The 27,132-nt window shown below is 40.1% G+C and overlaps 1 protein-coding gene across 4 annotated transcripts in view; it reads right to left on the reverse strand.

The window, feature by feature from the left end:
- LOC149300692 (engulfment and cell motility protein 1-like) overlaps window positions 1-27,132 on the reverse strand; it is a 140,385-nt gene that overhangs the window by 60,785 nt on the left and 52,468 nt on the right. For all 4 annotated transcript variants that reach the window (XM_089484722.1, XM_089484720.1, XM_089484723.1 and 1 more), the window contains one exon: window positions 2,223-2,359. In XM_089484722.1, the coding sequence (XP_089340848.1) occupies window positions 2,223-2,359 (137 nt within the window). The remainder of the gene's footprint in view (window positions 1-2,222; window positions 2,360-27,132) is intronic.

Genomic DNA, 27,132 nt, shown 5'->3' on the forward strand with positions numbered 1-27,132 from the left:
GACACCCGGGAGTCTCCTCTGGTAAGTCGGGGGGGGGGCAGAGTGGCAGCATATCTCGGGGGGGGGGAGGAGGACAGTGGCAGCATATCTCGGGGGGGAGGACAGTGGCAGCATATCTGGGGGGGGGAGAGACAGAGTGGCAGCATATCTCTGGGGGGGGGGACAGTGGCAGCATATCTCGGGGGGGGAGGAGGAGGAGGACAGTGGCAGCATATCTCGGGGGGGAGGACAGTGGCAGCATATCACGGGGGGGAGAGACAGAGTGGCAGCATATCTCGGGGGGGAGGACAGTGGCAGCATATCTCGGGGGGGGAGAGACAGAGTGGCAGCATATCTCGGAGGGGAGGACAGTGGCAGCATATCTCGGGGGGGGAGAGACAGAGTGGCAGCATATCTCGGGGGGGAGGAGGAGGAGGACAGTGGCAGCATATCTCGGGGGGGGAGGACAGTGGCAGCATATCTCGGGGGGGGAGGACAGTGGCAGCATATCTCGGGGGGGACAGAGTGGCAGCATGTTTTTTTGGTGCTTTTTTAAAGAAAAAAACTTTTTCTTTAAAAAAGCACCAAAGTTTTAGGGTGCGGCCTATATCCGAGCCAATACGGTATATATGTATATATACTTGAAGAACAAAAGCCAGAATACTAAATGAAAAAGAGCGGAAGTAGATTTAAAGAAAAATACAAAAATTGTCATGGTCCTGATGGGCACACTTGACTACAAAAGAAATGATGGGTGATGTTAGGTATGTCTTCCTCATTTATATAAGTCACACCCATTTTATATATGTTGCTTCCACGTCTGGTCAAGCTCCATATACATCCTGCGTTCAATGGCTTTTATCTCATGAGCTGCTGTGCAACAGGGAAACACAAAAATACAACCGAAAACCAGCTAAATGATTCTGTAGCTTGACATGAAGTTCAATTTGTGCATAAAACCCAAAGGGAAGAGCTAGGACACAAGGAGTTAGTAATAGTCTCCTGGTAACTTCTTTCATCTCACATTAGGTGTGTTTTGAATTTTGAGTCTTTTTTTTTTTTTTTTTTTTTTTTTTTAAAGACGCCTATTACATTGAACCCAAGGCGCTATTATTCTAAATACATACAGAGCATATCTGTACTTTACCTACCTCCATTCTGCAAGATTAAAAGAAAGAAAAGCCTAATGGAAAAAATTGGGCAGTAATAATACTTTGCTGCCTTAGAAGAAAATCAGGAGAGCAGTAAAGAACAGTGTGTTAAAGGGAGCTGCAGATAAGAACATGTTTTAAATCATTTAAGTCTGTTATCTAAATGAGAGTTTGTTAAATTTAGGTTAATGGACAAAATATTACTATATATTATTTAAATACTAGTAAGGTAAAATAAACTCTATCCTGAGAGAAAAACAACTTCGTAATATGTCTTGAAATTTGCCCCCTTGGAGGACCATGTCTTTCACAGGCTTGGCCCTCCTATCTAAACTACTTCAAGTACATGCGGGGAATAACATACTTGTTTACTTGCTGCAAAAATGCAGATGATTTAATTTATACAAGCCCTAACAGAGAACTATGTTAAAGAACTGTTGTCATGAGATATTTTTCTTGTTCATAGGAAAATTGCCTGGGGAGGAACATTCTTAAGGAGCAATGAGATCGAAGGGCAGCTGGACGTTTCTCCTTTGCTTGGCACCACCAAGCTAAAAGAGACAACATGGAGCATTTCCTTGTCTCCAAGCTTCGAAGGCATCCCACATTGACCAACATGTCTTAAAGTGACAAGTAGCTCACCTCAGGAAAAAAAACAACCAAAAAACACAAAGCGCCATGTAAATGTAGTAACTATGAAGTTATAATTGACATTCCCTACTGTCTCGCTCCCGTCTTCTATTTTACTTGCCTTCTATTGCATTTAGACCTTAGGTCCCCAGCATTTTTATTTAATGAGAGCAACTTAGTGATAAAAATAGGGCTATTGTTAAAATATATATATTTTTTAAAGTAATTTATATTTTTTGCAACATGTTTTTAGTACTTTATTACATTTTGATTTTTTGTTTCTAAATTGTACTCCTGTCTTAGGGCTAGTTGCAATACATACCCTAGTTTTCTCAAGACAAGGAGTATATTCATGGTTCTGGTACACCAACAAATAAATCAATTTTTATTTCTCAACGTGGATCAGATGTTTTTTTTTTTACATTATATTCACAAAATGTAATCTTTTCTCTATTCTCTTACTTTGTTGAAGTCTTCAGACGTTGCTCTCATTTCCTTCCAGGTCTTGTTCAGCAGCTGGATGCAGATACAAAAAAACTCCTCAAAGGCTCGGTCGTGGGTGAAGAACATTGGGTGAAAATCGTTACAGGTTTCACTAGCTGAAGTCAGACAAAGTGAGAGAAACCTTGCATTAAAAACAAAGTTAATACCAGCATGTAGTATAAATATATATATTTAACATTAGACTGCCTTAAGTAATAATGCTCACATTCCACACATATGAACATATAGTTTGACAGCAGATAAGAACCATTCAACCCATCTGATCTGCCCATTGAGGGTAGCTTTATGCCTATCTCATGCATCTACCACTTCTGATGGGAACCTGTTCCATTTATCTACCACCCTATCAATAAAGTACAAATCCCTTACACAATATCTAAACCTCTGACCCTCTAGTTTTAGATTATAACCGCTTGTTCTAACATGTGCCCTCCTTTGAAATAAACTTTCATCCTGTACTTAGTTTACTTTAGGTATTTAAATGTTTCTATTCGTCCTACTGCCAAGATGACAATCTAGGTGATGGACACTCTACAGGATATGGTTTGTAAAGTTCTCAAGGCAACTTTATTTTATACGTTTGCTTTGCATCATTATGATACCTTGGCTGAACCTAACCTAGGCTATCTTTAATGTTAATGTGGCCTTGGGCAAGTCTTTGTGGGCCTCCCAAAAGTGTCACCTCTCATTAGCCCAGTATTACTCAAAACATTCCATATTTTTCCTTCCTCCATGGCAATCTGCTTTGCTTTTTAATCCACTGGATTACTGCAAAAAATATTGGACGTTGACAGACCCACTCATTGATGTAGACAGACCCGTCCGCCCACACACAGAAGATAGTGGGCTCCAGGCAGTTAGAGCCTGGATGTTCCCAGGTGTGATAATGGGGCTCTGGGTCTCTTTTGTTGTCAATCATCCCATAACCGCACCCACCCCTAAATGTAATGTTCGATTTTACACATAACATACTCAAGATTACTACTTGTCAGAACACGACATATCTATATAATTTTTATTTATAATTATCAAAAATCATGAATATCGAAGAGGAAAACAAGCAAATGTTCCCCCTAAAACTTAATATTTAGATTTTGCCATTGGCTAATCGATATGAAAAGTGTTATTAGTTAAATTTTTACAATTTGATTAGAAATAGCACTTTCACTAATATTACTGATCTTTTTAAAAAAACTAATTTGATATATACGTATATATAAAAAAGTGAGTTCTACCAGTTCTTATTAGCTGATTCTATTTACATAGGTCGTAAAACTGTTTCTAAAATATAAGCTGTTTAATGCGACTAGATAAAAACTGCCAGCCTTCACGCCAATAATGCTTCTCCAACAACATTCTTACTTATTAGATTTTTCAAGTACACACTGATTTCCTATAACGTATGTTAATTTCTAGCCTTGGCATGCTTTCAACTAGAAGATTAGAGACTAATCATAACTTTTTTCTTTATCCAGACAAATATACTCATAAAGTTACGGGATGAACCCATGTTTGGCTGTGAGCTATTTTTTTCAAATTTTTCTACATAAAAATTTTTTTTTATCAAAAAACATTTTTGTAATTGAGGGACATCAAGGAATGCAGTTTTGCAGTAATTGATCTGCCTATTGCTGCTTGTGGGACATTTAGAGTATCTCTACTCAGCATTTATACATTATGTTCTACGTATGAATGACAAGATGGAAAGGTGCACGCTAACACTGAAGTTCCCACGTATAGTTTTGGCCTCTGTGTTTGTCTGGCCATTTCACTGGACTTGGTCATGTGCTGAACATTATTATCCTTTATTTATACAGTGCCAACAGTTTACGCAGCGCTTAATACAATACATAAATTCAGGGGGTATGACAAGACAAGAATTGACAGACTAAGAAAAACCGATACATTAGGTGGAGAGAGCCCTGCTCGTGAACATTGGCGTATTCCATTAATACGGACTCTGTTTTCTGAAGGGGAAGCATCTGTAAAGGGGAAGCAGTCAGTGGACCAAGAATAAATTCAGAGAATTCATGAAAATGCTATTAAGAAGTAAGATTGGGTAGCAGTGACAAATAATCATAGATTATTACATCAGACATTACAGACACATTTACTAACTTCTACTACCACTTTAAGTTTAAGTTTTTAGTTTGTAAACAGCCGAACAGATTTATTTCCACTTGGCCCATATTCCAATACACTGTAGCTTTAAATTGTAATCTCCTCAGAGCAGGAATCCATGGCGTAAAAGCACATAAAGATGAATAAACATAAGGCATTTGAAAGGCCTAAAGGAAAGAAGGTGCAATCTGTTAGGCTTCCATGCGGCGCAGAAGCAATTGATTAGCGGAAAAGGTCTGTGTTCACATCATTCAAACACCTGAGGCTTTTCAAATTCACATCTATTAACAGAAGACCTCATTTCAACTTTGGCCGTCACAAACTCTGATTAGGCAATGTCTGGTTTAACCTTGCGGCTCCTATACTGACAAAACTGAACCTTAAAGGAGCCATTGGAATTCTAATAACCTATTTCTATTTATTTTTATATCAATAAGACGTTATCTAATGCTAGATGGACTGTATAATAATTACCCATTTTGCTTGAGATATTTCCATGGGGGAAATAGGTTATAGAAAATTGTTTTTACAGAAATATGATTATAGAAACAAATCACTGACATTTATTTTATCAAAAAAAAAATATTAAAAAAAAGCAAAAGTAACAAACATTTTCCAGTATCCAGTGAGACTACAGCTACAATAAACATCTATGCTGTACAAGTAGAAGCCATTCCACTATTGAAACTGAATTTCTTCTCATTCATTCGTATTTAACATATGGATTAACATATTGCATTTATGCCATACATCATCTTAAAAAAAAATGTTATCAGAAAAAAAAAGTATGTGTGATCTATAAGCACTGCTAAAAGGAAAAAAGTTTGCACTTCCTAGTAGATTTTGAGCCTCAATCAGGCATTTAGAGCAAGAGTGGGTGACGCTCAATGTTAACTGATTACATGTCAAGTCCTAAAACTCTAGCACACATTTTTTTTTTTGCATAAACAGCATCATTTGCTTATTCTTCACAAAGGAAAACGGTAGGGAATGCAAGACAATATTTATAGCGGTCTATATTATAGGTATCACGAGACCCATTCTGGGTTTGTTCGCTAAGTGCTCAACTCTCCATTGCACATGCGGGATGTTTAGTGCATGTAACTACAGTAATAATCATACTCGCAATAAAAAAAGGTATAAATGTATGTATTCAGAACAGCTAGGAAACAAAAGTGGCTTTTCGTGCACTTTTCATGCACTTAGTAGAAACTATTGAAGATAAAATATTAACATTTTACTATTATAATAGATGCTTGACAAAGTGATATAACCCCCTGTGCACATGGCGTACAATCTGTCCAATTTACAGAAACATAGAATTTAACAAAGGTGAACCCATCAACCCATCTAGTATCTCCATTTTCCCTGATACGAAGACTCAGTCCTTCGTCAGTCCTTGGTCTTGTCTTAGAGTCAGGATGGCCATACGAGTATCCTACGCTTAAATGCTCATTTAAATTTCCCCAATGTATTAGACTCTGCCACTTCTGTAAGGGAGGCAGTTCTACTTGAGTACTACCCTCTTGGTAACCTAAAGCTTTGTTACATGATCATCTAGTTTGAGATAAGCTCTTGTTTTAAAATTTCTTAACATTTTCTTACCCTCTTACAACATCACCGTCAACATCACTAAACGTAGCTGTTTATATTGTAGATGGATTACTCAGAACGTCCACTTTGATCACTCAACCTACCAAAAAAAAGTTGTGACTGGTGATTCTGTTTGATATATGGACCAATCATCCTGATGGTGTCTCAAGTGGTATAGCTAGTAATTCACCACTGGGTTACAGTGGATTTACTGAAGGCCATTAACAGCTTATTTAAAGACATTCACCTATTTTTCTGTAAGGTAAATACTGGTTTCCCATTAGCTTATTAAATCAGGCACTGAAATCAACGTTAAAAACCTTGTAACCTAGTCTGTAAGTACATGCCTGAGTGTGCAGGTGCTAAATTATTCAGCTTCTAAATGTCTACGCAAGCACTGATAATGTGAAGAACACCTGCTGAATGTTTGAGATGGCTACAGTCCAACACAGAAATGACTCTTATGATAAGCTGTACATTAACAAGGGCCAACAATTACTTGGCTTTTTAAAACTATTCAAGGAAGATAACAGACAAGTACCCCAGGTAGCTAAAAACATACAAAATATAAAATGAAGGACCTGCTACAGTTCACTTGGTTAACATATTAGACAGAGAGTGCAATTAATGATGTGTCTACTTGGATTTTGTAAAAGGTGGATCTGAACCCCTCATAATTTTTAAAGGAAGAGTTAAACATACATTTTCACAATCCCTGCTACCATAGGTAAAATAATGCTGGCTGCATAGAAGTAAGTGCTGTCCAAGTAATTTATTTAACTTTTCCTTAGCAATGCATTAAAATTAGAAGGCTACAACATAACTGAATTATGTATAGATAAAAGCAATCGCTGTTCTTTAGTAATAGATAATGTGATAGGATCTCCATAATCAAATGAAAGCACAGTAATTATTTTCACCCTGATGCCAAGATGCTCCTCTTTATTTTGTGAGGAGGGTTTTTAAAGCATGCATAATAAACAGTGACCTTGATGGTACCAGGGTTGAGGACAGTGATTTAAGATTCCGTATCTTGTGACCTCGAGCAGTCAAGTATTCACCAGGTCTGTCATGCAAATGCCAGGCTTTAGCATAACCACAAAATGGAGAATGAGAACAAATTTTCTTAAAATAGTCCTACAATTCTTTGTTGGCTCGTGAAGCAGCTATAACGAGTATTACTGTGGCCGAATTAACCAGTGGGCCACCTTCACCCAAATGAACTATTCATCTAAAGGACACCACATAGACTGGTATGTTCACCAACAACCTCTGTGAATGTCGGGAGGTTAAGAAACATGCTGTTTCAATGCAGTGAGCCCATAAAAAGTTATTACCTACTTTATACACTAATTTTCTGGTGCTATATACCACTGTAAAGATGAGAATGTGACATACAAAACATCTAGGGTTGACAATGGGTCTCATAGTGCATATGAAACCACAGAGTAATGGTTGCAGATAAATGCACCTTTAATAATTAGCATGTGATCAGTCTTGACATTTTAGCAAAAGAAAGCAGAGAGAGAACAAAGATTTTATCTGTAATGAATATAATTATGGTGCTGTAAGAGTAGTGGAAAGGTCTGAGGTGAGGTATTACTGAAGGATTTCAAAAGAAGAGTTGATAAAAGCTGTGCATGAGGAAGCTAATCATAGGCACTAACCCCTTCAGTACAGAGATACCAGCCATATTGGTAATGTTGCCATTGAAATGCTAAATGTGCCTGATATACACGATGTCTCGCTTTTGCTATGCTAAAAAAAGCTGCTTTTGATACGATAATTACAGAATATGGTAGGAAAACCAATCTAGTTCTTCACTGAATTATGGAAAGAACTCTCAACCTGTGTTGACCTCACTCCATAACTATTCAAGTGGACATTATAAATGAGCACAGAATTCACACTGTCATTAATTACTATCCAGTACCCTAATGCTCGTTTTATTTTTGTCCATCAATGCTCTAGCCTATGGCTGGTGGGTTATTTTTATAACAGCTGACAGGGGCTGGGGCCTAGTACAGGACTAATGTTTTATTCATATGCTCACTAGCACTCCTTTCATAGTTTTGGGGCACATGCTATATTTTGAATTCACTTTTTTGCACTGGCAATGCTGAACTGGAGCCAGGTTTCCAAAGACTTGCCTTTTGGCTGCTACCCTTCCCTAAAGACTTTAGGGGGGTCCTAGAAGACACAGTCCTTTCCAAGCCAGGAAATGAGGGAGGGGCTGCATATCCCTACAATGAGACTGCAGCTCCATAAGAGGACGATCCGGTTCCCACTGCAGCCCTATGACTTTGGATCACCTGTCATCATCTCCACATGATGAGGAGAAACATAAAATACCTCAGGCTTCTAAAACTTTTTAAAAGATCTGGTCATTAGTTAATAAACAGTGTATAGGGGAAAGAATTATCCCACTCGCCTCCTGGGTCACTGGGGAGGAGCATTTGGAAAGCCGTGTGGGCCAATGCTCCTACTCCAGTATTGTTGTAGACCGGATGCCAAAAGCTGGATCTGGCCCAGGACTATGAGGCTTGCATCAGGCACTGGTGGTGGACATTAGAAAAACCCTTGGAGCCTGAAAATCAGAGATACTGTTGTGGGCAGAGGAAGTTCCCAGTGTGCTCCCAGGGTAAGGAGAGAGCGACCTTCGAGCTAAATGTGTTTGGGGGGAGGTTTCCAGAGCCTGGCTTCTGGCAGGGAAATGTAGTTTGTAGTTAGGCTGGTCAGTCAGAGAGGGTTCCATTTTGGAGCTGGGCATTATTTTTAAGATTTTGTGTTTTGTGCACCAGCAAATAAATCACCGGTGTTCCGCTGGTAATTTAACTGGCGGCCCTGAGAATTTCCTTCAAGCTTTATAAAGCCACCTTAGCAAATATTCTGCAGTGATTTCTAGTCATATAAAAATGGAAAAAAAATCCATACCAGAACCATAATACTGCCTATGGCAAATAAACAATATTAATTCAAACTTGGAGAAGTGGAGGAAGATACACTAGGAACTGATTGTTATCAACAGGAATTCCATGACCTTATGTCCTATTAGCCCAATATTTTGTAAATCTCAGTCTCTTGACAGATTGCAGAGTATAACTGAGAGAGTCCCCATTGATACAATAAAAATGTGTTCCATCTGTTTTATACTAACTTTTTTTTTTCCATACAGTATTTGTTAATATGTTTATATTATAAACACAGACACACACATATACATATTAAGCTTTATTGTTCACAGGCTCAGACCAGTACAGATTTGACACTTCTATAACCACCAGATAATTCCTTAGGGTTTGTCAAACGATGCCTCAGGAAAGAACGGTCTTTGGTGCAACCGACCCAAATGTATTTATTTATTTCATTAGATAGCATTATGGTTTTAACAATGGTCTCTTAACACAAAACATTTTTTCTTCGAAAGTAGGGGCATTGTAGAGGAAGAAGGGCACATGGCATTTTGGTCCACTAGGGCGATTTGCTAGTAGTAAAGTCGGTGCCACCACTTTAAACATGTCCCCTAAGGAATAATATGGCACTGCCTGGTGGCCTTATGTTTCAGACACCCCAGACAGCTGCCAGGGATGCCCTGTGCCAAGAATAGTTTTGATTTCTTTTCCTATAAAGGTCAAGACTGAGGACCTGTTAAGGAGCATTTACACGAGCAATAATGGGCAGGCTAGATGGGTTCTTATCTGTCATCAAACTATATTTTTTCTGTGAATATACTTAAAGAGTACATATCATATCATATATACACTTTAATACATATGACAGGGGCGTCCAAGTTTTTTCTGCAGTGGGCCACTTCATCAGAACTGCATACGTGCGCGGGCCGCACTAATTTTTCACTGTGAGAAAATATGGCCTTTAATAAGATATGCAGATTAAAATAAATAAAATGACACAAAACCTTTACTTTTCCTCTCACTGATTTCTGGGCCTAGAAAGTTTTGCGACTACAAATGCAGGATTCTGTATAAGTAAAAATAAAATAGTTCTATTTATTTTAGCGATGCACTAAAATGAAAATTCTGGACCAAAACCGAAAATTCAGGGTTCACTTAGCCGAAACTGAAAATGACCCCCCACACACTTTTAATAAAAGTAAGTTACACACCAAAATTGTACAAAAATTATATATTATGATTGTTAACAGCAATCTCAGGCATACCCAGATTCCAGCATGTACTGGTTGGCTGGGCATTGTACCGGTATTTTTTGTCCAATTTTAGTGTGTAACCATGCTTTTATTAAAAGTAACACACCACAATTGGACAAAAAAAAAATCAACAATATGACTTGGCATGATAGGAGTCTGATTGCTAACAGCAAACACACTCTTTTTATACCCAGACACCCAGTAAATGCTGGAACCTAGGCATGATGGGACTGTGATTGCTGTTAGCAGATTGCTGTTAGCAATCACACTCCTATCATCCCAAGTCAGCCAGTACATGCTGGAACAGGGTGGCTGTAAGTGCAGACCCCATACTGCTGGCAGCATCAATACACAAGGGGGACAGCTAGCCAGGTTTCGACATGTACTGGCTGACTTGGCATGATAGGAGTGTGATTGCTAACAGCAAACACACTCTTTTATACCCAGCCAACCAGTAAATGCTGGAACCTAGGCATGATGGGACTGTGATTGCTGTTAGCAGATTGCTGTTAGCTGTTAGCAATCACACTCCTATCATCCCAAGTCAGCCAGTACATGCTGGTACAGGGTGGCTGTAAGTGCAGACCCCATACTGCTGGCAGCATCAATACAGAAGGGGGCAGTTAGCCAGGTTTCAGCATATACTGGCTGACTTGGCATGATAGGAGTGGGATTGTTAACAGCAATCACAGTCCCATCATGCCTAGGTTCCAGCACTTACACATCCATGCCATCACACACACATAAATTCATTCATTTAGATTCATTCCCTCAATCAGGCATACTCATTCTAACACCCTCCCCACCCCCTTACCTGCTCTACAGCTCTCTCAATGCCGATCACAGACTTCAGCAGGGGGCGCGGCCTCTCTCGTTCTCCCCACAGGGGAAGCAGGACTGGAGCAGAGAATAGACCCTCCCACAAGTAAGCAGCAGGGCTCTTGTGATCCTGGCTGCCGATCTCACGTGGGCCGCACCTCGAGGTCCCGCGGGCCGCATTTGGCCCGCAGGCCGCATGTTGGACGCCCCTGACATATGATAATACATATGATGTTTGAACGTCCCTTTTAGATTTTTATGTGGTCCCCTCACAAATGCATGAAGGGATTCTGCATTTGCCTCTTCCCCACAAAGTATTTTAACATGCATTCTTGTTGGTGAGGGTGCATGGGACAGTGGGGCACCCCTTTAAGAGCTCTGAATGAAATTTTTGAAGTTTGAAAAAAAAGTGTATAAATTACAAATAACCATGCCTGGGAACTTCTCGTGTCTGGCTACACGGAGCGGACCCTTGCAGGACATGGCCAGGACCGCCCATAGTGGTCCCGCTGACATCGCGGGAAACATCCCCATTTAAAGGGGAAATGGGTGGGGAGCCTCAGAACCCCACTCCTGCGACCCAGAGGATTCGGGTGTTGACCTGGAGAACCGGAGAAGTGGTGCTTCTCCTGGAATTCTGTGGTTCAAACCCAGAAAGTTCCCAGATATGCAATTAACTTCATATAAGAATGAACAATATATAATGACAAACATTGTAAATCTACTATAGGCTTATAGGGAAAACTTTTAATCAAAAAAGGTATTTTACTTGTATTCACTAATCAAACTGATTGGGAATAGGGGAAAAAAAAAAAGTATAAATATTTTTTATTAGTGCTTTAAAAAAAGTTTGTGTGATTTTAATTCGGCTGCGCCAAGGATCGAGTTTAGTTTTAGTAAGCTAAAGATAAAACTATTTCTTACATAAAAAAGTCGATACAAGAAAGAAGTAGCTAACAAGTATTTATTGTTGGTCTGTCTGCCCTAAAACAAGTAATTAATAAGAGTATTTCCTAAAAGTAAGGTTTTTTTTTATTATTATTATTATTATTATTATAATAAAGCTAGAAATCAGCCACAAGGGAAGTAAATGCTGTTTTTTTTTTCGTTTTTTTTTTCTTCAGGTGCTTTAATATATGCTGTATATTACATACCAGGCCCGGACTGGCCATCGGGCACACCGGGCGTTTGCCCGGTGGGCCGGGCCGCATTGACTTAGGGGCTGATGGAGCTGCAGCTCCAGGCCCCTACCCTACCTACGGCCGCATTAACGCGGCCGCACAGGGTTTAAATTAAAACATCGGGGTTTTTTTAACTTTATTTAACATCCTCCATGTTAAATAAAGTTTTTTTTTAACTTTATTTAACATGGAGGATGTTAAATAAAGTTGAAAAAAAACCCCGATGTTTTAATTTAAACCCTGTGCGGCCGCAAACCCCTAAGGCCGGCCCTGGTGGGGGCTTCCCGGCCCCTTAGAGCAGGACCGGCCTTTGGGGTGTGCGACCGCACAGGGCGTCACACTCTAGGGGGCGGTCCGCACCGGGTGCCGCTCATCAGGGGGTGCCAACTTGCGGCACCCGGCACCCCTCCAGAGACGGACAGTAATGTCCGCCGCTGGAGGAGCAGGCTCGCAAGGGAGCGGTATCGGAGGTCTTTAACAGACCTCCGGTTCCCTTGAGTGATTTTAAGCCGGGTTCAACCCGGCTTAAAATCACTCAAGGGAGCCGGAGGTCTGCTAAAGACCTCCGATACCGCTCCCTTGTGATCCGCGCGGCAACAGCTGCTGTGCGCCGGGGTTTGTTGTTAGATCCCGGCGCACAACACTGAAGCCGTGCCCTCTGACCCGGAAGAAGACAGAAGAATTGAAGAAGAGGAGCGAAGAGGAGGAAAAGGAGCTGTAAGGAGAAAAGAGGAAAGGTAGGAAAATATTCAGTGAGAGTGGATTAGTATATATGTGTGGATTAGTATATATGTGTGGATTGGTATATATGTGTGGATTGGTATATACGTGTGGATTGGTATATACGTGTGGATTGGTATATAGGTGTGGATTGGTATATACGTGTGGATTGGTATATACGTGTGGATTGGTATATATGTGTGGATTGGTAAGTGTGTGAGAGTGATGGGTGTTATGCTGTACCATTTCCAATGTCTTTTTCATGATCTAATTATGCTCTAAAAGTACATCATAACTCCCATCACTCTATACTGTTCCATACAGTGGCAGAGCTGGGAGGCAGAGGCCTTGCACCCTCACCGCAGGACTCTTGAAAGGTAAGTGAACTTCAAAGAGGGAGAGGGTAGATAGTTAGGAGGGGGTAGATAGGGAGAAGGGCGTGAGACGGGGGAAAGGGGGTAGATAGGGGAGAAGGGAGTGAGAAGGGGTAGATGGGGCAGAAGGGAGTGAGAAGGGGTAGATAGGGCAATCATACTCCAATCATGCCAAGTCTGCGAGTACATCCTGGAATCTGGGTATGCCTGGGCATGATAGGAATGTGATTGCTGTTAACAATCATATATATATACATATAATGTTTTTTAATTGTTTTGTCCTATTTTGGTGTGTTACTTACTTTAAATAAAAGGGTTTTTTTATGGTGTGGGGAGGTCATATTCGGTTTCGGACAGGTAAATGCTGCATTTTCGGTTTCAGTCCAGAATTCGTTTCGGTGCATCCCTACTACTAAGCCAGACAATGAAGTGGTAGGCCTACACCACAACAATGTTTGGCGTAGTATATAGTGATTGGGGTTATGCTGCACTATTGTCAATGTCTGGCTCAATGTATAGTGATAGGGATTACGCTGTACCACTGTCAATGTGTGCCTCAGTATATAGTGATAGGTGTTATGCTGTACCACCGTCATTGTCTGCCTCAGTATATAGTGGTAGGTGTTATGCTGTACCACCGTCAATGTCTGCCTCAGTATATAATGATAACAGTGAGAAGAGGCAGAGGTGGTAGATAGTGATACAGGGGGATAGATAGTGAGAAAGGGGAGTTTTGTTACAAGTTTTTATTCCTTTCTTTTTTTGGGATGGGGGGGCACCAGAGGAGTAGTCCGCACAGGGCGCCAGAACACCTAAGGCCGGCTCTGCCTTAGAGTGGCGGACCCGGTTGCAGTTGCGGCGGGCTTAAGGGGCTCTGCCTTAATGCGGCCATATAGGCCCAGTCAGTCCGGTCCTGACTGGGCCTATTTTAAGGTAGGAGCCTGGAGCTGCAGCTCCATCAGCCCCTAAGTCAATCCTGCCCTGCCACAGGCGCGGTCGCAGTTGCTGCTTGCTCTGGCAACAAGGTAAATAGGGTGAGGGAAGGGGCTGCAGTGAGAAGGGGCAGAGGGGGGTTAGGTAGTGAGAAAGGGGGAGAGGGGATAGATAGAGGCGGTACATATTGAGAAGTGGGGAAGGGGGTTACATAGTGAAAAGGGGGAACATAGTGAGAAGGGGCAGATAAGATGATGAGAGGGGGTAGTGTGAATGCGTATGAGAATGAATGAATAAATGTGTGGATGAATTGTGTGAATGCGTATGACAATTAATGAATTCATGTGTGGATGAATTGCTTGAATGATTTGTGAGACTGCATTAATGAATGTGTTAATGATTTGTGTGAATGATTAAATGCAAAGATGGTACATGAAGGGTGGGCTTTAACAATAAATAAATAAATAAATAAATATGGGCTGCTCAGGCTTAAATGCCCGGGCCTATTTTTTGTCCCAGTCCGGGCCTGTTACATACACATATGACTCTGACCTTATCCCCATCAAACACCTTTAGGATGAACTGGAACAGAGAACTGGAACAGAGATTGTGAGCCAGGCCTTCTCTGTGCCTGACCTCACAAATGATCTACTGGATGAATAGGCAAACATTTCCACTACAAAAACACACTACAGAAACACTACAAAAGCTTGTGGAAAGCCTTCCCAGAATACACCTATGTATTTAGAATGCAATGTCATAAAAGTACCTGTTGGTCAGGGGAGGGCTGGCAGCCTAAGGCCTGGGGGGCAAGTCTAGTCAAGTGGCCCGTTGCGCCACCGAATCAGCCCACTATACATGCCCATCTTTTCCTGATTTTCTAACGCATATTGATGTAATGTGATGGGACTGGGAGTAAAAAATATATATGTTTAATACCTTAAAAAACAGCTAATCTTTGTAACAAAATAAAATGTAAATATGGAAAAATTGGACCCTAGGCATTTCCTTGGGCCCCTGCCTGTAATTATCCCCAGAGTCCCTTTGTCCCTCATTCACTAAGCCACACCTCTGTTTTACTTACTTCCGGTAGTTCAGGTATAGATCAAATAAACACATGTAAACAGCACGTGCATGTATAGATCAACTGAATAAGAAATACAAACTCTGTATTTGCAGGTATAAATAACGTATGCAAACATAGCATAGCAGTATAACACACAAACCCAGCTTTGCAGTTACAGATCAACTGGAAATCACATAACAAGTAAGCATTAAAGATATAGATAAAAACCCCTAAATTACAGGCATAGATCACAGGATGCACACCCCCAAAGCCAGCCCTGGTGTCCACACTGCCCACATAGAACCCAACCAGCACCAAGATAACATTAACAAATTACAGTCCAGAGTGAGCCAACTTTATCCCCAAACAGCCCAGGGTGAGCCAATTTTGTCCCCAAACAGCCTGCCCTGACACCATTACAAGCTCTGCAACACCGACACCCAAACACACACACACACACACACCAGGACAGGCTCTGCCACACAGACAGCCAAACACACACACCAGGACAGGCTCTGCGACACTGACACCCACATCCAAAATGCTTTCCACACTGGTTTGTTGTTTGTTTGTTTTTTCCCCTTGTGTATTGATGCCCAGCCAGCCCCCCCTTTGGTTTTAATGTATTTTCCCCCACACCCTTGTGTATTGCCCCATGTGGATTTGTGCCCCCAGCCAGCCCCCTTTGTACATTATGTCCCTTGTGTATTGCCCCATGTGGATTTGTGCCCCCAGGCAGCCCCCTTTGTACATTATGCCCCAACACCCTTGTGTATTGATTTATGTGATGTCCCCTGCCAGCCCCCCTCTCTTGTGTATTGATGCCCCCCTTTGCATTGTTAATGACTTACCAATGTAATTTGAACCCAGCCCCCCACCCCCCACCTTTGTATATTGATTAATGTGGTGCCCCAACCACCCTGTTGTGTACTTATACCCCCTAGCCACCCCATTTTGCATTTAATTGTTGTCCCAATGCAGCCCCCCCCTTTGAATATGGCTCCCCTTCCGCCTATTACCCAACAATTTTTTTTATTTTTTTTAATACTTACGTTTTTGCCGCATCCTTCACTGCTGCTGTGCTCCAACGTGCTCTTCTAGCTGTCACGAGGAGCTATATATATATATATATATATATATATATATATATATCTACATTTATGAGAAGTGCATATAGACGAAAAATAATAACGGGTCTAGGGCTGCAACAACTAATCCATAATAATCGATAATGAAAATCGTTGCCAACAAATTTCATTATTGATTAGTTGAATCGATTTTATCGATTATAAGATGAGGGTTTTTTCAGAGCAAATGCTCTGAAAAATACCCCTTGTTTTATAATCCGACCTCAAATAGAGGTCGGATAATAACACGAAGATCCAGATCCTCCGCAGCGCTGCAGGGAACCTGGATCCTCCTCTCTGACAGCTGGTGAGGGGTGTCTGGGCGATGCGCGCATAGAAGCCAGCACAGCGGAGGTGGTCTGCGCACATTGCGCAACGTTTGCTGGCTGCCAGAGAGGAGGATCCGCCGCAGCGCTGCAAGGGACCCGGAACAGAGGGGCATATAAGGGGTATAAGGCATATCTGGGGGCACTATGGCATATGGGGGTGGGCAGAGTGGCATTTCTGGGGATATAAGGCATATCTGGGGGGGAGAGTGGCATACTGGGGTATAAGGCATATCAGGGGGCACAGTGGCAGCTTAAGGTATATCAGGGGCACAGTGGCATATCGGGTATAAGGCATATAGGGTATATAAGGCATATGTGGGGAGGGCGGAGTGGCATATCTGGGGGTATAATGCATATAGGTATATAAGCCATATGTGGGAAGGGCCGAGTGGCATATCTGGGGGTATAAGGCATATGTGGGGAGGGCACAGTGGCATATCTGGGGGTATGTGGGATATCTGGGAGGCAGTGTGGCAAGCCTGGGCTCAAATGTGCATAACTAGTGTGCAGAAATTTTTCTCAAAGTTTTTTTTTTTATTCTGCGGTTTGTTTTAACATCCTGTTTGTTTATTAAATTATTTTAAATAAATGAAAATTTTACATTTATTTTTTTATCCGATTAATCGAAAAAATTAAAAATTGTAAATTTTTCGCAATTATGTCATTTGCCAGGTAGCTCTGCCTTTGAAAAAGGTTCATACGAAGAGATATACAATTTGTTCTGCATGACTACACAGAACACGGGCATATATATTTAACGGATGGCTACAAAACAGGAAAAAACTTCACATTTCTGGTCTGTTTTATTCATTTATATACACTTCACTGCCAAAAGAATGTGGACACCTGTTTGTCGAACATCTCATTCCAAAATCACAGCATTAACATAGAGTTGGTCCTCCCTTTGCTGCTCTTCTCCATGCTTTTGGGCAGGCTTTCAACTAGATGTTAGAACATTGCTGTGATTTGCTTTATTTCAGCCACAAAGGCATTAGTGAAGTCAGATACTGATGTCAGGCCATAAGCTGGGATTTCACAGGATTCTGCCCCAGGGTCTCAGGCTAAAGATGCAGGTTTTCTGGGTCACAGAACCTAGAACCGATTTCTTACTATTCTACATTGCTGTAATCAAGTACTGTATAAGGCTCCTAAATTGTGCTTACGCTACTAGTATGTTATTGTTACAATAACTGATTGATTGGAGGTTACCTTTAATTAAGGTTTTAACGTGGACTGGAATTACATTAAATTAGATTAATTAATTAGGCAAGTAAATGCATAGAAGCTTCCCGATGAGCTATTAAGAGGATTAACACTTAGTCTAATGGAGAGCTTATTTAGAAAGTTTCCAGGGTTAGGCCCAGCTCCAGATCAGTTGTCCAATTCATTGCAAAGGGATACTCAATGGTGACGGCTGTCCTGCACAGAGCCCTGCGCTTAAACTTGAACCATTATTCAAAAAAACAAACATAAATGACAGGGTCTACTGCAGGAAAGTAAGCACATTCACCGATATAGCCTTCCAGAATGGTGAACACACAATAGTACACACAGTATTCTGTGACAATGTTAAGAATTGTGCCCTCCCAGTAGCCATATTTGTAGTTTTTATCTCTATGCTGGCTAATTTGACACCGTTTTATGTAATACTTGCAAGAAATATCAAAGAGCGAGCAAGGAACGTCGACGGGACCACCTGCCGACATCAGTGTGCAGTCCTGGCCGAGTCCCGCAAGGGAAGGCTCCAGGTAGCCGGAGCCCAGAAGTTCCCAGGTATGCAAATTGGAACTATGTCAAATAAAATACTTCAAGCAATATTTAATTCCTTACACTGTAATTGCATAAACGTATCTTTTCGTTAACAATGATTTCACATTGACTAAGTTGCTGGGAGTAAACAAAGGATGCGTGTTTATTGTTCACTAATATCCATAATATAATAAAAACACAACCTAATAAAGGGATATGAGTCACTCAGGAATTCATTTTTACCAACGCATCTTACCTCAGTGATCCCAGGGGCTCAATATTTTGTGACTAATTGAACGCATTATCTTTTGTGCAGGAAAGAAAGTGCTAAAACGCAAAATGCAATTATTCAACACATTGCTAGTAAACATACCTTAATGGCATAAATATCGTATATATAGACACTCTGCACCAATGGTCGTTACCTCCTGTCAGCTATGAACTGCTAGCCCATTCGTTTTCATTGAGAAAACAGGGCATTTCTCCTGACATTTGCACCTATGGGATCCCCTGTAGCCACAGAGAACGATGAGCTACGAGAGAAATGTGAAAACGTTTCACACCTGACCTTGAATATGCCTTCTGGCAATTGAAGTGTGGAGGGAAAATGAAGACATTAGTGCTGGCAATTTGTCACATTGCATCCATCAATGCAGTGTCAAGAGGGATGGGCGATAACATATAATACTATCCAGATTTTGGCTACGTTACTGAAACAAGAAAAGTCTCAAAAATCCTCATTATAGATTTCTTCATTACACTTCTCAAAACAGCAAGGGATCTACACAAATATGTGGAATCCCATCAAAGCTACAAGAATATAACTTGGTACTAGGTGGACTATTTCTTAAAATGACCTATAACTTGCACTTTTCATGTTTTAATAGGGATCATTTCTGGTTTAAATGTTTTTGAATCCCACAGACTGCAATAAAACTAAGGATGATAATTAGGACCTTTACTTTGCAAGATTGTGTGCATAATACTGGGCTGAAGTGGGAATGTAGTACAAGAAGATCTCTCATAATAGTGTTTTTTCTCTTGTAGATGTTTTGGACAAATACCTATTTTATTGTGTGATTTTTGAGGATGGAGTCATGTGAACACATCATACACATGACTCCCCTGGCCAAATTGCAGACATTGATCACTGGTTGCACACTCCAAAAGCCAGACATGGCACATATGAATTGTCCAGCCCCTAGATTGCATCCACAGGACTTGCCCCAGCCCTCAGATTGCCCACAAAGAACTGCACTAGAACCCAGATTGCACACATACCAACTTGCCCTTGTACCAAGATTGCACACAAGGAATTTCCTCAGCAACCAGATTGAACCCACAAGACTTGCCCCAGCACTCTAATTGCACACATAGGATTTAAAGAGCACCCACATTGCACCCACAGATGTCTACTCTCAGTCCTCCTCTAGATCTGGCTCAGATACACCATTTATTAATTTCTACATTATTTAGTCCCAAAACAGTAATGAATAGACATATTATATATATATATATATATATATATATATATATATATATATATATATATATATCTGTACAAATACCTGAGCATAAACACATACATATACATGCATTTTCACACTGGCCCCTACACATAAACATCCTGGCTTTCACTTGTCCTTCCATGCACACACTTGCTTGCTCTGAAACACCAACACTTTCAAAACACACCATCTCTCCCCTTTCTCATAATTTCTAATCTACCTTTTCTGCCAGTCTCTCCCCCTTCTCATTACCCCCTTTATCTCCATTCTCTTTGATCCTCCTCCTCCTTCTCATGATCTCTCCTACTCTATTTATCTCTCTATTTTCTCTATCTCTCCTTTTTCTCTTAAGTTCTCCCACTTCCCTTTGCTCTACTTTCTCATTATCTCTCCTCCTCTTTTTCTCTCCTTTCACCCCCCTTTTTTGTTTTCCTCAATTCTCTATCTCCTCATCCTTATTTATCTTCCCCTTTCTTTCTCCCTTTTCTCATTATCTCTCCTCTTTTTCTGTATCTGATCTCTTCCATTTCACATTCTCTTTCCTTATATTTCACTTCATCACTCACCCTTTTTACCCTCTCTCTCCTTTTTCTCAATCTCACCCCTCTTTATCACTACCTCTTCCCTTTGTCCCGATCTCTCCTCCTCAATATCTCCCTTTATTTATTTTTATCTCCCCTTCAATATTGTTCCCTCTTTTCCCCATTTTTTTCTTTGATTATATCCCACTTTCTCCATTTATTTTTTTAACCATCTATCTCTCCATTTTCTCCCCATCTCTCCTGTTTCTCATTATCATTCCCTTCTCTCTATCTATCCCCTATAGCATTTTCTTTATTTGTTTTTTACCATCGCCCCTTATCACTTATCTTTCTGAAGTCAAAGTAAACTAGTTATAGATATGTAGTATAATGTAAATCATACACCCAATTACATGACATACGAATCCAAACCAGACAGCGGACCAAAATCAGCAGTGGCATTTTAAGGCTAGTGACAGATAAAACCACACACGAGGTGCTATCGGGCAACAGCCCTCTGGTTATTTGACTGGTCTGTCCATTAACCAGTCGAGGCATAAGTAAGGAAAGTATTCATTCCAGGTTCAACAGGCTTCTGCAGAACTAAACTTAATTAATTGCAGTATCCTGCAGTTAAGTGCATTCAAATTTCAGATGGTGGTTTGGGAACCATTACCACGCATTCCCTGCGGAGATCCACTATCAAAGCTATTTTCAAACGAATAAAAATAATGAATGTATGTCAAAGAATTTTGGTGTGGGAGTCATGGATTTATTTAAAAATACCTTGTATTCCTTAGCAGGATGGAGGTTATTTTAGCATTGATGATGCCAATTTAAGACAAACTTGACTTGTGATGAGCAACACGTTCTCATCTGTTGTATTGTATGAAGCAAAAAATAAAAATGATTCATAATTTAAGAAACATTTAATACAATTGATTATGTTTGCAAAAAAATGATAATTCATTTTGGGATACAAAACACTGAATCTGAAAATCTAATCTAAATAATTCTGGTAAGAGTTTGGACATTGAACAGTACTAGAAATGATGTTTTTAATGCTGAAATATTTTATGTAAGTGTTCAAATTCAGCAGGGTAGGAGGTACACATACATAAATAAGAAATTTCTACTTTTTTCCTGGGTTTTCATTTTCTAATGGGAAAGGGATTATTATTATTAGAGACCTGTTTTCTGACACGCAGGACCTAATAAGTTTCCTTTGATATCCTGGGTTTATTTGTCTTTTAGTAGAGTTAGTGAATGCAAAGAAAATAAATAATGTATTTGTTCTTCAAATCCAAACTGACCCCTTGGTGTTTCTATATAATGCTCTAAAATCGGTATGTGCTTTGGATGTAGCACCAAAGTTTGTGTTTAGAAAAAAAAGCCTCAAGATAAAATAACACCTACACAGCAAGTTCTTAAACTACTGAGGTGACAGTCATAACACTTTTCAATTTATTGCGTTGCGCTACACAATCTCGTAATAGCAGATCAGTAGCTGAGATGTTTATTATCACCAGTAGATGACCATGCGGGATGTGCAATAAAATGACACACAAAAATAATGTAGTAAGAATAAAAAATGAACAGGTATGCCGAAATCCAGAAACGCAATAACATTTACATGTAAAAAAAAGAGGACTGGAAGCAGCCTTTGTCAAACCTCTTAATTGTATTAACTGGGATTATATGGGTTAGTTACATAATAGTAAGATCTCTAGCAAGGCTGGACTGACGATCACAAGGTGGCCCAGGAACTCTTAAGCATTTGTAGGTCCGCATAGCTCGTGGCAGGGCATATCCAGCAACTGGGCGCACACTGAGTTCGCCCAGAATGCCAGATGGCTACACAAATCCTCACAGGAATCTTAGTGCCGATGAAGCAAATCTTCCTATATATTTTTTTGTTTCTAAGGGGCATTTTGAGTAGTGTTTATTAAGTGAGTAATATAATGCTGTAATTAGATGTTTTTGAAAGGATCAGGCACAACTACAATAAATAATGTTTCTGTTCTTCAGTTCTTCTGAGAGAGAAAAAAAAAAAAACACTTAATGGAATTGAAAAGGTGATGATTAAAGCATAGCAACAACCAAAGTAGAAAATGCAATACTTATTACATTCTTGCAACCATCATATGTTTCATTCTAGTTACTGGCGTTGTACTGAACAAGTTGTACTTGTTTTTTTATTTTTGGATACTGCAGCTTGAACAAAGGCATCCTGATTGGCTCCATTACTCATTTTCATGTAAAGATACAGAGAATTCCTGGCCTGCTTGAGACCATCAAGGTGATTCTACGAAGAAGTAAGTAGAAGTGTAGATCAGGGTGTGGCAGTGGATGTAATCTACTTGGATTTTGCCAAGGCGTTTGACACGGTTCCACACAATAGACAAGCCCTGGATACTAAGAGGAAGGGCTGCATGACTGGGCTTATATTAACTATAAGCATGCTGGCCAGGTTTTTAAAGGGTCATTTAAGGGACATCCTATGGGGTCCCACATCTTCGTATGGGTGGGGTTTTGGTGGCTATTTAGGGGACCGTTTTCCCACCACCGATCAGAAATCTGTTAATCAGAGTGACAAACCAAACAATTTTAATCTGTTTGTATCTGTCTGTAGTGTATGGCAGAATTTTGAGACCGGTATGCTGAGTTTACAATTGGTTGTTATGCCAACATTCATGTTCAATTGGTTTTCTCCACGGGTTCAGTCCCTGGGGGAACTTTCGGAACGACCCAACGGTCTCCGTTTGGAATTTGGCGGGATATCCCTACAAGATGTTGTTTGGTTATGGTTTTACATGTTATTAATGCATAACCTATCTCTTGTTTTATTAATGTATTTTCTTGCACTTGTCACAGTAATAAAGCACTGTGGCCTTACACTTTTTCCAACGACCTCATGTCTCCTGTGTTTTATTTTGTGTCTTTTCGCTGTATGTTAATATATAGTGCCTGAGTCAAGGTTAGTATTCAAACTGAAGGAAATTGGTCTAGATGCAAATTCTTGTTCTTGGGTAGAACATTGGCTTAGAGATAGAGAACAGAGTTGTTATAAATGGTAAATTTTCAAGCTGGTCAAAAGTGGTAAGTGGTGTCCCTCAGGGTTCTGTTCTGGGACCAATTTTATTCAACATATTTATAAATGACCTGGCAGTAGGCGTTGAAAGTTATGTTTCTGTGTTTGCAGATGACACTAAACTAGGTAAAGTAATACAGGACAAGCGGGATATTACAGTGCTGCAGAGGGATTTAGATAGACTGGGGAACTAGGCACACAAATGGCAGATGAAATTCAATGTAGATAAATGCAAAGTTATGCACTTCTGGGTAGGGAATGCACACGCAATCTATACCCTAAACGGTAGTGAATTAGGGGTAACGACAAATGTGAAGGATTTGGGAATAGTTATAGACAACAATGTGCAATGTCAGTCAGCAGTTGCTAAGGCCAGTAAGGTCTTGTCGTGTATAAAAAGGGGCATCAATTCGCGGGATAAAAATATAATTTTGCCTCTGCATAAATCAATGGTATGGCCGCACCTTGAATATGTTGTGCAATTTTGGGCACCTATTCTAAAGAAGGATATCATAGCACTAGAAAGGGTGCAGAGGCGAGCTACAAAATTAATAAAAGGAATGGAGCACTATAGTTATGAAGAAAGGTTAACTAATTTAAATCTGTTTAGTTTAGAAAAACAGCGCCTCAGAGGGGATATGATAGCATTATATAAATATATTCGGGGCCAATACAAACCATTGTGTGGAAATCTGTTCATAAACAGGACTATGCATAGGACACGGGGTCATGCATTTAGACTGGAAGAAAGGAGATTTAGACTAAAGCAGAGGAAAGGGTTTTTTACAGTAAGGACAATAAGGATGTGGAATTCTCTGCCTGCAGAGGTAGTTTTATCGGAGTCTGTACAGACGTTTAAACTGCAACTGGATGGATACCTGGAGAAACATAATATTCAGGGATATAATCTTTAATTATGGGGAAATAGCTTATTGATCCAAGGAGAAATCCATTTTGGGGTCAAGAAGGAATTTTTTCCCTGGTTAGTGCAAAATTGGAAAGAGCGAAACCGGGGTTTTTTTGCCTCCTTTTGGATCAGCAGCAACAAATTAATAGATATAGGAAAGGCTGAACTTGATGGGCGCGTGTCTTTTTTCAGCCTATGTTACTATGTAATTATGTGAGGATAGAAGCAGATAACTTGGATACCTCTGGGATGGACCTGGAGTCTCCAGGGAAAAACATTGCTTTCCTGAGTTACTTTTGGCCCACCAGGCAGGGGAGCGGGGTTTGGCTTACCCCTCGCAAAGCCACTCACTGAGACATGGGATAGCTCCAAGTAGCCTACCTTGGGAAGTTCCCATACGGACAATGTATCTTGCACATATTTAAAAATAATAAGATCACCTCCTGCTGGACCAAGGAATTCAACCAAATAGATTTGAGCATACTGAACAGATTTTCATTAACAGTTGGGCTGAAAGACTGTGGGCCTTCCTTGATCTTCGTGAACATAGCAGAAAGGCATGCCTAGACATTTTGCACTGTATAATAACAATCATGCAAGGTTGCATGTTAAACCATAGTAATATTATTGTGCCACCTTTTCATTATTAGCTTGGTTCTGTGGAGCCTTTTGCTTTTGTTTCTGTAAATCCAAACTGGTATGTGATGCACTACTTGCAATGTACTGTTTACCCATTGTACAGCACTACAGAATAGGATTGTGCTATATAAATCAAAATTATTTCATCATACCTATACCTTAGTAATGGTTGCCGTGTCATTACTCCAAAATTTTGCTAGTCAATGTTTTTAAGAAAAGAAAAAGAAAAAACAGCTTAAAGAAATCCAGAAATACATTTGAAAGTCACTATGCTTACGGAGTGACAACCAAAAATAATCAACCATGCCAGTAAAAGATTCATAATAACCCACACTGTTTGTTACTACAGCAGAAGGTGGTAAAAATAATAACAATGATAAAATCCATTAATGTTAATTTGCAAAGGATATTACAAAGTCCTTACTGAATGGAGCTTGTATTCGGTACTTATCCAATATGATTAATTGGCTACCACAAGACCAATGAAGAAACTACTTTGAATACAGAGGGATGAAATGGGATTGAATGTCTGGCGCCGATAAGAGGCCATAGAGCTCTGCAAAGTGATTTTAAGCAATTCCTCAAATACAGTGGCAGGGACACGACCTTGACATTACAGAATTGACCTGTGAAGAAGCACTTTGCTCCACCATATGAAGACTTGACCCTTCCCATCAGAAGCTGTTCAGATCAAAAGAGGATTTAATTAAAAGATCCAAGGTTTATCATCATATATACCAAGAGGGCTTGTAATACAAGCAGCTGGTTCTGCCTTCTCAGTCTCAAGCAGTTAACACAAGAAATGTATTTGCTGTTGTTTTCTGGACAGCAAACTAAGTTTCCAGCACTTTATTCTAATTATGGCATCGTTCATACTGTACAAATACAACTGAATACTAATGACTGGCAGGTTGTAGGCGATTTCACTGGGGTACAGAGCGGAACAACCACACTTAGTCCTTTAATGGGATGGAACACTGTCATTATAAGGTGAGTTTACTCAGTAGGAACAAAAATAAGTTAAGGACGAACTGCAGCCGCTACGTGTAAAAATAGCACAGAATGCGTACGTATCAGCTTGTAGCTCCCATAAATAAAGAAAGGTTTATGCCGAGAATTTAAAAAACAAAAACTTTGTAATAACCATTGCATATGTTGCCAGATTAGATGTGGTTTAAAATACTGCTCCTAAATTAACAAAGAATGAACCAGTAAATGAAGGAGTGTAAGAAACACTTTTCTAACCGATCAATACTCTTGGCAACCAAACAACCATTACTTTTTGTCTCTATGAAGAGGACGCGTCATTAGCTGCGTTTCAATGACACTACATCAGCCGCTGGAAGCTTCTACCTTGAATCTTTTATTCAGACAGCTAAACAGTGGCGGGAAATACAGTGAATTCTTACTGACTTGTCTCCTTTGAAGAATATGTCTAAAGAAAGAGATATGCAAGGAGTGGGAGGTGCAGGGGTGGATTCACTTAGTACTTTGTAACAAATATATGTATATATACACACATATACATACATATATACATACATAGACATATACACACACACACATAAAGACATATACATTCATATATATACAGTATCTCACAAAAGTGAGTATACCCCTCACATTTTGTAAATATTTTATTATATCTTTTCATGTGATAACACTGAAGAAATGACACTCTGCTATAATGTAAAGTAGCGAGTGTACAGTCTGTATAACAGTGTAAATTTGCTGTCCCCTCAAATATAACTCAACACACAGCCATTAATGTCTAAACCTTGGCAAGAAAAGAGAGTACACCCCTAAGTGGAAACCATTAATTCTGACTGAATCACAAACTTTATTTCTTCATCAGAGGTATGGATTTTTGGGTGCAAGTCTTCCATGAAGACTATTTCTGACCAGAATTCTCCAGACAGTAGATGGGTGAACCATGGTGCCACTATTTTCTGCCAATGCTGAGCTGATGGCACTGCTGGACATCTTCTGAATTGCAAGGGAAGTAAGCATGATGTGTATTTCATC

Source organism: Sceloporus occidentalis, unplaced genomic scaffold, assembly GCF_023333645.1.
Source record: "Sceloporus occidentalis isolate IW3139 unplaced genomic scaffold, rSceOcc1.0.p SCAF_23, whole genome shotgun sequence".
Taxonomy (NCBI): domain Eukaryota; kingdom Metazoa; phylum Chordata; class Lepidosauria; order Squamata; family Phrynosomatidae; genus Sceloporus; species Sceloporus occidentalis.